Source organism: Lepus europaeus, chromosome 18 (genome assembly GCF_033115175.1).
Source record: "Lepus europaeus isolate LE1 chromosome 18, mLepTim1.pri, whole genome shotgun sequence".
NCBI classification, from domain to species: Eukaryota; Metazoa; Chordata; class Mammalia; order Lagomorpha; family Leporidae; genus Lepus; species Lepus europaeus.
Window position 1 is genome coordinate 36,800,336 of NC_084844.1, and position 13,285 is coordinate 36,813,620.

Sequence of the window (13,285 nt, forward strand, 5' to 3'; positions counted from 1 at the left end):
GGGAAATTTCCCCCAGTTTAATTATACTGTTTTAGACATCTTAAGTATAACCAGAAAAACATTTAGTGGCATTCTCTATGGCACTTGATTTATTGACATGATAGCTTAGGTTTTACTGTCTTACGTTTTCTAGAATTAATTGTACTGGAGCATTACATTTAAAAAAAATTACTAATATTGGGGGCAGGCATTGTGGCACAGAGGGTTGGGCCACTGCTTGTGACACCACCATCTTATATCAGAGTGATTGTTTGAGTCTCAGCTCCTCTACTTCTAATCCAGCTTCCTGCTGATGTGTGTGAGAAGGCAGTAGATGGCAGCCTAAATGCTTGGGTTCTTGCCTCTCACATGGGAGACCTGGATGGAGCTCCTGGTTCCTGGCTTTAGCTTGGCTCAACTACAACTATAATGGGCATTTGAGGGGTGACCCAGCAATAGGAGATCGATTGATATCTCTCTCTCTCTCTCTCTCTCTCTCTTCCTTTCAAAGAAATAAATCTCTAAAAATATGTGGAAATAAATTAAAAATACTAATATTAAGTAAATATTGAAATAAACCTGATTGCAATCAAGAAATTATATTCTCTGGCCATGACCTACCAATAAACTTCCCTCTGCACACTTTTAAGTGTTATCAAAGCTGGCATGTTTATTAAATACAGTTAACCCACATGCATCCTCGGGCTGTAGCTGCTACCTATAGTGAACATAGCGATCAGAAAAATTACAGAAAGAATTAAAACACTTCAAGACTGGATATTTAAGAGTCCATTTTTTATGGGTGTTGTTTACACTTGGTTCCTTGCCTGACACCCTCTGGCCACAGCAGTTTTTAAATTTTGACGATACAACTTCAGAAATACTAAATCCCTACCTAAAAATGTTTTCCTTGGGTAGTTCTTAGTCAACTAAGTATTGTGTGAAGGGTGGTGACAGTAAAGCTCTGTTGGCGAAGTCAAAGCAGCAGCATCAGAGGAGTGCCTAAGTCGCGGGAGGAATTGTAATGATTTTTGCATTTATGTGGCTCTTGATTGTTGGAAATTTCCTTATTTCTTCAGCATTCCTTGTAGATAAGTTAGTAATGGTAATTGACTTTTGTTTTTATGCTATTTATGAGTAGGAAAACTACCAGTTCTCGATTTCACTCCCTGTTTGGTTCCCTAAATATTCACACACCCTGAGGCTCCTTAGCCCTTTCTAGCTAAGGATGAATATAACTTATACGTTTTTGCCAAATGAAAGATCTTTGAGCTGAACCTAAAGAAAGCTGAGAAGTTGATGTTGTAATCATGCTCACTGTAGCAAAGTAATGCGGTAAGGTCAGCCATGCTTCCTTTGAAGGGGAAGTCTGAACAAAGACACCCACGTCTTTGCCAGCACAGAATCTGACAGGACATTATTATATATATTTTTAAGATTTGTTTATTTATTTGAGAGGCAGAGTTACAGACAGAGAAAGATCTCCATCCACTGGTTCACTCCCCTTATGGCCACAACAGCCAGAGCTGGGCCAACCCAGAGCCAAGAGCTTCTGGGTCTCCCACGTGGATTCAGGGGTCCAAGCACTAGGACCATCTTCCGCTGCTTTCCCAGACCATAAGCAGAGAACTGGATCAGAAGAGAGATAATCAGGACAGGAACTGGTGCTCATATGGGATGCCGGCACCTCAGGCAGAGGCTTAGCCTTGTATGCTCCAGGACATTATTCTGACAAGATATTCCTGTAAAGATGAAAAATTATTTGACTGTGTAAATCTCTTTCTCTTTTTAACAAGCCTAATTTGTAGTTTTAAAGTTCAGAAAACATTCCAGTTCTAGGAAGAGGAGCCCTTGTGATGTGTTAAGTCTTGCACCACTTCCAGTTATACTGGTGCACTGAGGGTGCCATGCCTTGCTGGGGAGTGAGGACGCATGACTAATCCGGGCTCTTCCTACGTGCGGTTTCTACGTGTGCTTGGGGAGTCACGTAGACAAAGGAGGTACCCCGTGTCAAAACTGACATGATTATAAAAATATTAGAAACAACCTATGCTTGTCACATTTTATAAAGGAGTGGTTAAATAAAGCATGGTATGCTTATACGATGAAACATTATGCAGTCACTGAAAATTATGATTATCAGTTTTTACTGATATTTATTGTAAGATACTAAAAAATTTTTTAAGATTACTTTACTTAGGGCCAGCAACATGGCATAAGTGGGTAAAGCCACTGCCTGCAATGCAGGCATCCCACATGGGTGCTGGTTTGTGTCCTGGCTACTCCATTTCCAATCCAGCTCACTGCTAATGGCCTGGGAAAAGCAATGGAAGATGGTCCAAGTGCTTGGGCTCCTGCTACCCTGTGAGAGACCTGGAAGAATCTCCTGGCTCCTGGCTTCAACCTGGCTCAGCCCTGGCCATTGCAACCATCTGGGGAATGAACCACAGATGGAAGATATTATCTCTCCCTCTCCCTCTCCCTCTCCCTCTCCCCCTCCCTCTCCCCCTCCCTCTCCCTCTCCCTCTCCCCCTCCCTCTCCCTCTCCCTCTCCCCCTCCCCCTCCCTCTCCCTCTCCCCCTCCCCCTCCCTCTCCCCCTCCCCCCTCCCCCCTCCCCTTCTCCCTCCCTCCCTCTCTCTCTTTCTCTGTATCTCTGATTTTCAAATAAATAAATCTTTTTTAAAAACTTTTATTTGAAAGGTAGAGTGAAGTAACAAGAGAAGAGGAGAGAGGTCTTCCATCCACTGGTTTATTCTCCAAATGGTCTCAATGGCCAGGGCTCAGCCAGATTGAAGCCATCCAGGTCTCCCACATGGGTGGCTAAGGCCCACGTGCTTGGGCCTTTATCTACAGCCTTCCCACTCAACATAAACAGGGAACTGGATAGGAAGCAGAGCAACTTGGACTCAAGCCATCACTCATGTGGGGTGATAGCATCACAGGTGGTAGCTGAACCTGCTGCACCTTTACTCTCATTCTTGGTATATCCCCCCTCCCCATTTGGACATCACGTTCCTCAACAGCAAGTGAAGCTAGATAACATCTTAGCTTTCTCTCTCTCTGTTAAAAATAGCCTCACAATGTATGAAAGCTGTTAATCCATCCCTTATGTTTTGTGTTAAGGATGAACTTTAAAGCCATTTAGAAGAAAAATGAAAAACTGTCTATAAATAATTTAGAGCAATGGCAAAGGATCACAGCATGGGTCCCAGGAAGTAAAGCAAATCTTTATTGTTTAGGGAAATTTTACCGGTAAATATAAATTATTGTCAGTCCACAAGTTTGGTTTGTTTTTTTTGTTTTGTTTTTTTTTTTTTTTTCAGTGTGCCTTCCTCCTGTCTCCATCTAGCTGTATAGCCTGTGTTCCACAGAAATTATAGTCAATAAAAATCAACATTCTTGACTAGCTTACCCTAATTTGTGGTTGGCCATAAAGCGTACCTAGCAGAGATAATAGAGGTAATATTTAACTGGCTGTGAGAAAAGCAACACCACTGAGCTTGGCACACCTTTTTTCCTACTCACTCGTTCCATCAGCCCTGGTAGAGCGTGTTTCCTTTTGATGCATGTCCATTTTTCCCTTGAGTAACCAGCTCAAAAGATCGTGACAGTTAATAGTACCTTGTTACTACAGAACTTGGGCTCACCAAAAAAGTCATTGACCCGAGGTCAGGCAAGGTTTCCTTTTCTAAAAACCAAATTTTCCTGTAAGTTCCCCATTTTAAATGATTTCTTTAGACTGGATGGTGATGCAATGGTAAAACCTTAATTGTGTGACCCGCCCCAACCTTGATAGTTTATTGGGTCTTGTGACAGCTTTGTGACTCAGCTTTCTTCTGCAGAAAGAAAGGTCTCACCCGAAAACTTTTTTTAAACTGGGTGCCTGGAGCTGTGCCAATTTGTAGCCTAAGTATCCCGGAATTCCCATCATGGATTTTGTAAGAGAAACTGCCTGAGGCAAAGAAATGCATTTCACCCCTGAAGGGGAAGAGCGTCTCGTGAGGGGATGAACGGATGTCTGACCTCTGTCAGAGAGAGTCAGTCACTGTTGGTCTTGTAGCCCTGGCTCTGCCATAGGACAGAAAGAGCCTCTGAAGTCTCCTGTAGCATTCACCCACCTTCCCAAACACAGTGTCCCAGCGTCATGCTTCCTAATTGCTTGTCAAGTGGCAGCCAGGAATGGGGAAAGGAAAAACTCATCCTTTTGTGTTGCATTCTGGATCCTTTCTTCTCCCAGTCCGCCCTGTTCCTCACCACCCTGTATCACTGCCCTGCTCGGCTGTTTCCTTTCTGATCCTGACTTCCTCCTTGCTCTGCAGACGGAGGGTGCTAGCTAACAAGACTGCAGTGGTTAGGGACACTCGCTACACCACACCGGCTCTGTTCAGCCTGCTCTTTCGTTGCCACATCAGGTACAAAGGCAGATGATGACCCGCATATTGAAGTGCAAATGAGTTGCCTCCCATAGGGACTGTTGCCTTCTCCTAGTGAACATCTCTGCACACTTTCTTACCTCATTCAGATCCGGTGCTGGTGCTGCAGGCTCTTTGTCCCAGCTTCTGTGTAGCCTGCAGCTTACCAACAATGCCCTGTCCTTCTGAAAAATCAATGGCTTCCTCTCAGCACCACTGGCTTGAGGACCAGTTCTCCTGTAAACCACTTTAGGATTCCACAGTTAGGAAATAAACAGGCAGTTCCTTAGTTGTTTGTTTTATCGTCTTAAAACATTCAGGAATTTTCCAAGAATAGTTATCATCGTGTAATAGAAGTATTATCCAGTGTTACTGATGTGGTCTTTGTGAACAATTGTGTGGCTGCTGTGTTTACTCTAAAACTCCAGGTTTGAGTTTCTTTTTCCTCATGTAGAGTAGGGTAGGAGTGAGCGAGCGAGAGGATAGCGCCTGGCCAGGCTCTCCACAGCTCACGTTCGTCCTGTTCCCTCCGCCTTCAGGTCGTCGATGAGCACGAGAGTGTGGAGCAGAGTCGGCAGGCGCAGGCTGAGCCCATCAACCTGGACAGCTGCCTCCGTGCTTTCACCAGCGAGGAGGAGCTGGGGGAGAACGAGATGTACTACTGCTCCAAGTGCAAGACCCACTGCTTGGCAACCAAGAAGCTGGATCTCTGGAGGCTTCCCCCTATCCTGGTATGTCTTAGCCCCACCTTTGAGGTGAAGAAATCTCTCGTGAAAGAAAGAAGCCATGAGGGAACAGGCGTTTTGGTAATTTTTTGAGAGTGAGAAACTTCCTACAGCAGTATTTAAAACTACGCGAGGTATTTATGTGGAGCACAGAAGTGAACTGTTCTCTAAATGTTTGGTAGTTCCCGTTCCAAAAGAGCTTGCAGCCTAAAAGGAAAGGGGAATCCCATAGACCGTAACTGCAGTTCAGCACCATGTGAGAAGTGCCACAGAGGAGAATTTGAACTTCGGGGGAGGCTGAGAACGCTGCTGGTTCTCTGGGCCAAGGACACGTTAGACGAGCTCTTAGTAGACTACAGAGGAGCATGAGAGCCAGGAGCTGCCCATGGCCTCTCGCCGGCTCCCGTGTCCGTGGCACGCTGCTGAGCCACTTGTACATACAGGCGCACCAGTGCACTGGGGCTTGGTCATCTTTTAGGCTTGCTTTACTCCTACGTTGTCCCTTCGTAGATTAGGAGAGTCTCCTGTTGCTTGTCAGGAGAGTCTTCTAAAATAGCTTTTTCCTGAGAGGTGGGAGCTCCTTCAAACATGATTGTAAGTATACCTTAACCAGATGCTATGTATGTCCTTCCTCATGTCTCCATCCTCCTGCTTACTCCGTACTAGCAGGCTTTTCTTTCTTTAGGCCAGAACACTTTCCCAGGGAAGAATACCCAGGAGGTTAATAACATTGGTTAGCTAGTTCCAGGGGTGGGGACTGGGGGAAGGGAAGAAGAGGGCAGGGACAGGCTTGGGGACAAGGTAGGTAGGAAGGAGGGAGACTTTTATTTAGTCAAAGTATAATAAACATGCAACTCAATGGTAGATTTTAAATATACAGTTTGATGAAGTTTGACAGTTGTATGTATTCCTACAACCATCACATAAAGCATGTCATGGGCGCGACGTGTAGTGAGTGGTTAAGATGCCGTTTGAGACACCCACATCCCATACAGAGTGCCTGGTTTAAAGTCCCAGCTACTCTACTTCCGATGCAACTTTCTGGCAGATGCTGGCTCAAGTATTTGGGTCCCTGTTACTGACACAGAAGACTGAGGTGGAGTTCTAGGCTGCTAGCTTTGACCTGGCTGTTGCAGACATTTTGGGGAGTGAACTGGCAGATGGAAGATCTCTCTCCATCTGTCTGTTCATCTTTGTCTCTCTGCCTTACAAATTAAGTGGAAAAAAATGTATATGTGTATATATATATATATATATATATATATATATATATATAATGGTTTGTGAAATGTATATTATTTTTAAAATTATGAAGTAAATGCTTTTGTGGAAACCATATTTTTGAAGTCTTTGAAGAGTGAGGAGTCAGTGATATGCTGTGTTGTTGAACACTCATGCATGTTAGTCCTGTTTCTTAGATGTAAAGTTTGTGTTGATGCAGATGTTTTCTACATTCTCTCCTCCAGATTATCCACCTTAAACGATTCCAGTTTGTAAATGGTCGATGGATAAAATCACAGAAAATTGTTAAATTTCCTCGTGAGAGTTTCGACCCTAGCGCTTTTCTGGTACCAAGAGACCCTGCTCTGTGCCAGCGTAAGCTGCTCACACCCCAGGGGGATGAGCTCTGCGAGTCCAGGGTTCCGGCGGGAGAGGTGAAGAGGGTGGATGCCCAGAGCTCAGCTGGGGAAGAGGAGGTGCTGCTCAGCAAGAGCCCGTCCTCCCTCAGCGCCAACGTGCTCGGCAGCCCAAAAGGTGAGACGCCCACCCGCCGCAGCTTTCTCGGGACGTCCGGAGGCTGCCTGTTTCCCCGTCTTCTGCTGTGGAGCCACCAGCGGCTTGGTGGGGTGGAAAGAGTCTCTCTGGAATCTGTTTGAGCTACGTGACTTATAGAGACACAGCTTCTCTCTTTCTGTGTTCTCATCTGTGGAGGAGAGAGCGCACCCAGCTCACAGAGCATGAGGATTTGCTGTGTGGAGTCAGACACGTTCACGTGATGCTTGAGCCATGGGTGACGTGAACCGTGCTGGCATCTGTGTTTCCTTACAGCAGAGCTTCTCAAAAATGTAATCTGCTGGGCATCCCTAGGGGTCCCTGAGACCCTCCCAGAGGGTCTGAAGATTAAAACCATCTTTAGAAAAAATACTTAGAGAATATATGCTTTTTCAAAGCCCTAGGGGTCCTTGATAATGTTTTAAAGGTGACAAAAGGGATCACGAGGGCTCTGACCAAAATGTTGCAAAGCCACTGCCTTCCAGAATTTCTGTGAGGGTGGAGGTGAGAGAGAGAGATCCAAGTGCCATGCTGAGCAGCAGCACTTCATAAAAGCTAGCCGTCTTTTGTCATCTTAATTTTACAAAGGAGAGGAATATGTACAAGTCCTTAGTCTAAAAATTACATTGTTTAGAACTGAATCTGACATAACTCACCTTTCCCTATTTTGTAAGACTCTCTAGTGTATTTACATTTCAGAACATTGCTGTCCACAGGGATTGGCACTGCAGAGAATAGGAATGTCACTTTTTAGCTACATAGTGAGAAGTACAGAGTGGCCATGTGTGTATTAGTGAACTTGGCCTCACGGTTAGCGTTTGGTGGCTGGCTTGACTTGCTCAATTTGGATTTTTGAACCTTCTCTCCCTTTCACAGGTTCACCTTCTTCATCAAGAAAGAGTGGAACTAGCTGTCCTTCTAGCAAAAACAGTAGCCCTAACAGCAGCCCACGGACTTTGGGGAGGAGCAAAGGGAGGCTCCGCCTACCCCAGATTGGCAGCAAAAATAAACTATCAAGTAGTAAAGAGAACTTGGATGCCAGCAGAGAAAATGGGTCTGGGCAGATCTGTGAACTGGCTGATGCCTTGAGCAGAATGCATATGCTGGGAGGCAGCCAGCCTGAGCTCGTCACCCCTCAGGACCATGAGGTAGCTTTGGCCAATGGATTCCTTTATGAGCATGAGGCGTGTGGCAATGGCTATAGCAATGGTCAGTTTGGAAATCACAGGGAAGAAGACAGCCTTGATGACCAAAGAGAAGATCCCCGCATTAAGCCCATTTATAATCTGTATGCCATCTCGGTAAGTGATTCGTTGTATGGTTTTCAGAGTGGTCTTTACTTTTCACTGGCTTGGTCACTTTTTTTCATTCATTCACCAACAGATGTTTTTCAGGACCTGCTTGTTTATAAGACACTAAGCTTGATGGTAGAGAAAGTTACTCTAGAAATTTTGCCCTTCTAGATAGAATCCCAGGAGCTCACAGAGTGGTGCAGGCGATAGTTGTGTGATTAGTACAAGTGTTCCAAAGGAACTGTTGCTTACTCAAAACTAACTATAGCTACATAATGATTCTCTGTCCACACAAGATTTGGAACTTCGGACTTTTGAATTTAGCTTTTTTTTTTTTTTTTTTTTGACAGACAGAGTTAGTGATAGAGAGAGACAGAGAGAAAGGTCTTCCTTCTGTTGGTTCACCCCCCAAATGGCCGCTACGGCCGGCACACTGCACTGATCTGAAGCCAGGAGCCAGGTGCTTCTCCTGGTCTCCCAAGCACTTGGGCCATCCTCCACTGCACTCCCGGGCCACAGCAGAGAGCTGGACTGGAAGAGGAGCAACCGGGACAGAATCCGGCGCCTCAACCGGGACTAGAATCCGGGGTGCCGGCGCCACAGGCAGAGGATTAGCCAAGTGAGCCGCAGTGCCTGGCTGAATTTTGCTTTTTGTTTATTTTGTTTTAGGAAAGAAATTAGATGGTTCCAAAACATGTTTTTCTTAACCACCTAAGTAGTCTGTATTCTTTTTTTTTTTTTAATAGGCTCATATATACATTTTTTTAAAGATTTATTATTTATTTGAAAGAGTTACACAGAGAAAGAAGGAGGGGTAGAGAGAGAGAGGTCTTCCATCTGCTGGTTCAGTCCCCAATTGGCCACAACAGCTGGAGCTGTACCAATCTGAAGCCAGGAGCCAGGAGCTTCTTCTGGGTCTCCCACGCAGGTGCAGGGGCCCAAGGACTTGGGCCAACTTCTACTCCTTTCCCAGGCCATAGCAAAGAGCTGGATTGGAAGTGGAACAGCCAGGCATGAACCATTGCCCATATGGGATGCCAGCACTGCCGGCGGCGGTCTTACCTGATACACCACAGTGCTGGCCCCAGTAGTCTATATTCTGCTTAGACTCAATGGCTGTGCCATGGCCATGGCTCTGTCAACTGCTCACAGCCCTCCCCTCTCTTCTGTCTTTGCAGTGCCATTCAGGAATTCTGGGTGGGGGCCATTATGTCACTTACGCCAAAAACCCAAACTGCAAGTGGTACTGTTACAATGACAGCAGCTGTAAGGTAAATAATCTCAATGTTTGCATGAAAGTTGGAAACAAAATGTCATCAGATCTGGGGGCATTTGTAGAAATAGCGGACTTTGTCCTGAATAAGAAATAGATTTTCTGTTAAGACCAGTATATAGATGCTGGCACTGGTAAGGGAGCAATATGGTATGGAGAATAAGGAATAAAAGCACAAATAGCAAGGAAAGAGCTTAAGCTGTCAGTTAATGAGAGGATGTGCTTATCTTTTGAACTAGTAGAATTGCATGTGGTTTTAGGTCATTCTTTTGGCTTGTCTGTCATCAAAATATTTCCCCCAAAACAAACATTGAAAATAATGAGATTTACTTTCGGGACAACTGTGAGACAGCAAAAATATTAAGTTGATGGGAAGAAATCACATTTAATTATGAGAGGGGATTGGGCTGGTCTTCTCTCCCAGGCGAGGAGGAAGAACCGGCAGAGCAATGGCTGTTCTGTTAAAGGCTTTTCTTGCCCCTTCAGGAACTTCACCCTGATGAAATTGACACCGATTCTGCCTACATTCTTTTCTATGAGCAGCAGGGGCTAGACTGTGCACAATTCCTGCCCAAGATCGATGGCAAAAAGATGGCAGACACGAGCAGCATGGACGAAGACTTTGAGTCCGATTACAAAAAGTATTGTGTGTTACAGTAGAGCCACCACTCTGGCTGCTAGACAGGCTGGTGGTGAGGGAGGTGACTCCTGGTAGCTGACATTTGGCAAAAGCATTGCTGAAAGGCAAGCTAAATATAGTTATTTTATCCTGTGACCCTGAAGCACAAAATAAAAATCCTAATTAAAATAGCAGTTACCTTTTAAGAGTAGTAATAATTTTGTTTTGAAGTCTTATACAAGCTCTCCACTAGAGAACTTTCAGGCAGAGCCCACCATTAGCCTGTAAACACAAGGGTTTGGCACCAGCCACCTGGGACCAAATAAGAATTAAATTGTGCTTGTCAAGATGTGAACAACATGTAGTGAGTATAGAGTTTACTAATAATCATAACAAAATACTAAAGATTTCCTTGGAGTCAAAGTAAAAAACAAAAAATTGTAGTGTTGTCTGGGGACGACATGATATGCTACCTCCTTTTTCCTGAAGTTTTATTCCATTGTATTGATAAGAGGGAGAAAGCAAGATCATGAAGGTGTGCAAATGATTCTTATGGCATGGATGCAGAGTTTTTGATTTATTTTTTAGATCATTTCCCTACTCTTTCTTGCTTGCTTTTTTGTTTTTGTGTTGGAAACACAACCAGTCATTGGTGGCAGAGGCATATAGTGGTCAGTCTGAAGAATGTCCTAAGAACTATGTGCCTTCTACCCAGGGCCTTGGTTGGGAGACCCAGTAGAAAGACAAAGCGTCCTCAAAAAATGGATGCCCTCCCCCCACTGCTGAGTGTGCCAGGGTGGTTGCCAGGGTTTGCACCATCCTCACTTGCGCACGTTGCACAGAGAGCTTCTGGGAAGGTGAGCAGCATTAAAGCTAGCTAGTGTTTCACAATTAGTGGTTTTTTTTTTGTTGTTGTTCCTCTGTTTCTTTGTGTTGCACTTTAACAAGAGAGAGAATATGTACAAATGGACTGGTCCGTATTTGATGGCTCTAAGGGCTATAAATTAACTTCACCGGGGTACTTTCCCCATCATAGTAAATTCAAAAACACAACACATCCCAAACCTGAATCTGAATAGTGCAAAAATATTTTTAAATGAAATCGAGGGTTTTAGGAAGTAACCTCTAGTTTTGTTTGCATGTCCTTTTTTTTTTTTCTGTTTTATATTTGGCTTTTTTTTTAAATTTACACTAGTCATCAAGAGTTATGTTCTTTGCTTACTTCATTTTTTCCTCCAATTATTCAAGACTGGAACAAAAGTATAAATGTTTATTTTGAGCAGCATTTTTTTTTCCTGTGTTGTATTTTAGTGTGTATTCAAAGGAAATGTTTAGCCTTTTCTTCCCTCAGTCTCTTGTGTATTCTTTTAGACCCTGGAAGTTGACTCTCATTAATTGTCAGATTACATTACTCTTCCTTCCTCGTAGGTAGTAAGTTCTGATGTGGTTAAGTGTTTGTGTTCTGATATATGAGGCCAGTAAATATCTCTTCTCAGAGCGTTTGGAAAAGGTGTCTTAAAAATTGCTGCCCAAATTGAAACTCTTTTCAGAAGAAGAACGTAGTTGCAAGTAGGAAGGTATGGCCTAAATGGTATAATCTAATGAAGTCAGACAAAATGCATACTTTACAGTTTGAGGACTTTTCAGTATATCAAATCTGTCCATTCCTACTTGAACAAGTCCCATGAAAAAGTGAAAAAGATTTTAAATAATTTACTTACAGATGTTTTATTTAAGCAGGTAGCACAATCTACTAATGTTGTTTGATCTGTTTGTTATATTGGTTGTAATTAATTTTTTAATTCATGAACTAGCATAAAGTTTATTAAATTAACTATTAACTACAGTCACCTTGTAAATTACTGTATAAAACTTGTTGACAGTGCACTGACTTTAGAAAGATGTTAATGTACATACATAGAATGTAAATAAAATAGTGTTGATGTACTGAAATATGAACTGTATAAAAATGTATTGGTAATTGTATATGGAGTGTACCTGTTTATCTGTAACTATTATCCAAACAAATTAAATACTGTGGATGCCTCTCTGTGCTGTTTTTCCTCATACAAGTAAAGACAAAAAGTCAAGTTCTTTAGCTTTCTCTCTGCAATCCTGTTTTTAATTCCCCTACTTGAATAATGCACGTCTGATTCTGTAGAGTGGGTACTCTCATCTCTGAGGGTCGGAAATTGTGCTGAAGGCAAAATAAGGTATCTGCACCGACCAGATGAATTGGACTTAAATGTAGCTCACATTCAGAAATGATCAGAAAGGCCCTATAAGGGTTGGGGAATGGGGGGAGAGTTAGTAGTTAACTGGGAATTAGGAGGGAAGGTCTTATAGTGGTTTCCATACAGATAATGAGATAAAGTGAAGAAGAGGAAAACATCTCATTTATAAAATGCCTTGAGCTGACCTGAGGTTTCTAGGAGCAACTGGAAAACTAGGTATGTCTCTGGTATAAAACCGGAAGCTGATTCTCATTGTCAGGTCCCCTCACCCTTCCATGAGATCTGCGAGCCTGTATTTGTTACCTATAAAATTACAATACTTAAAAATGTTTTTTCATTTTATTAGACAGAGACAGAGAAATCTTCCATCTGCTAGTTCACTCCCCAAATACCTGCGTTAGCCAGGGTTGTCAGGGCAAAGCTGAGGGCCTGAAACCATGGATAGCAAGGACCCACGGACTTGCACCATCCTCCGCTGCCTTTCAGGGTGTGTTGTATATGTGCGCAGGAAGCTGGTCAGAAGTTGAGGAACTGGTGCTCAAACCTGGCGTTTTGATGTGGGGATGCCGATGTCCCGAGCAGCATCTTAACCACTGCAACAAATATCTGCCCCTAAAACTAGCATGTGTCATACTCAGGCTTAGGACAAATAATTGAAGCCTATAAATGTCTGGCACAGTTGCTTGGTGAGTGCTCAGTGAGCACAAAACTCTTCCTCCTTGAGATTCCATCCTCTGGTGCAGAGTGCTTTTTGTTGGCCCCTCGCTGTGTGTATTGAGACTGAAAGAGTTTAATAGCTCTCTGCTCGTTCTCCAAAAACTGGAATGCAGTGGCCCTTCAGAAAGTTCATGGAGGAGGGAGTGTTCAGCCTAGCAGTTAAGCCACCAGTTAAGGTGTCCCACATCCCACATTGCAGCACCTGGGGTTAATACTTAGCTCCCACTCCTAACACCACAGTTTCCTGACAAATGCAGATC

The 13,285-nt window shown here is 43.7% G+C and overlaps 1 protein-coding gene across 1 annotated transcript in view; it reads left to right on the forward strand.

Moving 5' to 3' along the window:
• The window catches only part of USP32 (ubiquitin specific peptidase 32), a 230,454-nt gene extending 218,308 nt beyond the window's left edge, over positions 1-12,146 (forward strand). Inside the window, exons 30-34 of the mRNA XM_062215840.1 lie at positions 4,932-5,123; positions 6,584-6,872; positions 7,767-8,191; positions 9,361-9,453; positions 9,942-12,146. Of these exons, the coding sequence (XP_062071824.1) occupies positions 4,932-5,123; positions 6,584-6,872; positions 7,767-8,191; positions 9,361-9,453; positions 9,942-10,115 (1,173 nt within the window). The 3' untranslated portion in view covers positions 10,116-12,146. The remainder of the gene's footprint in view (positions 1-4,931; positions 5,124-6,583; positions 6,873-7,766; positions 8,192-9,360; positions 9,454-9,941) is intronic.
• Positions 12,147-13,285: the final 1,139 nt, after the last annotated feature.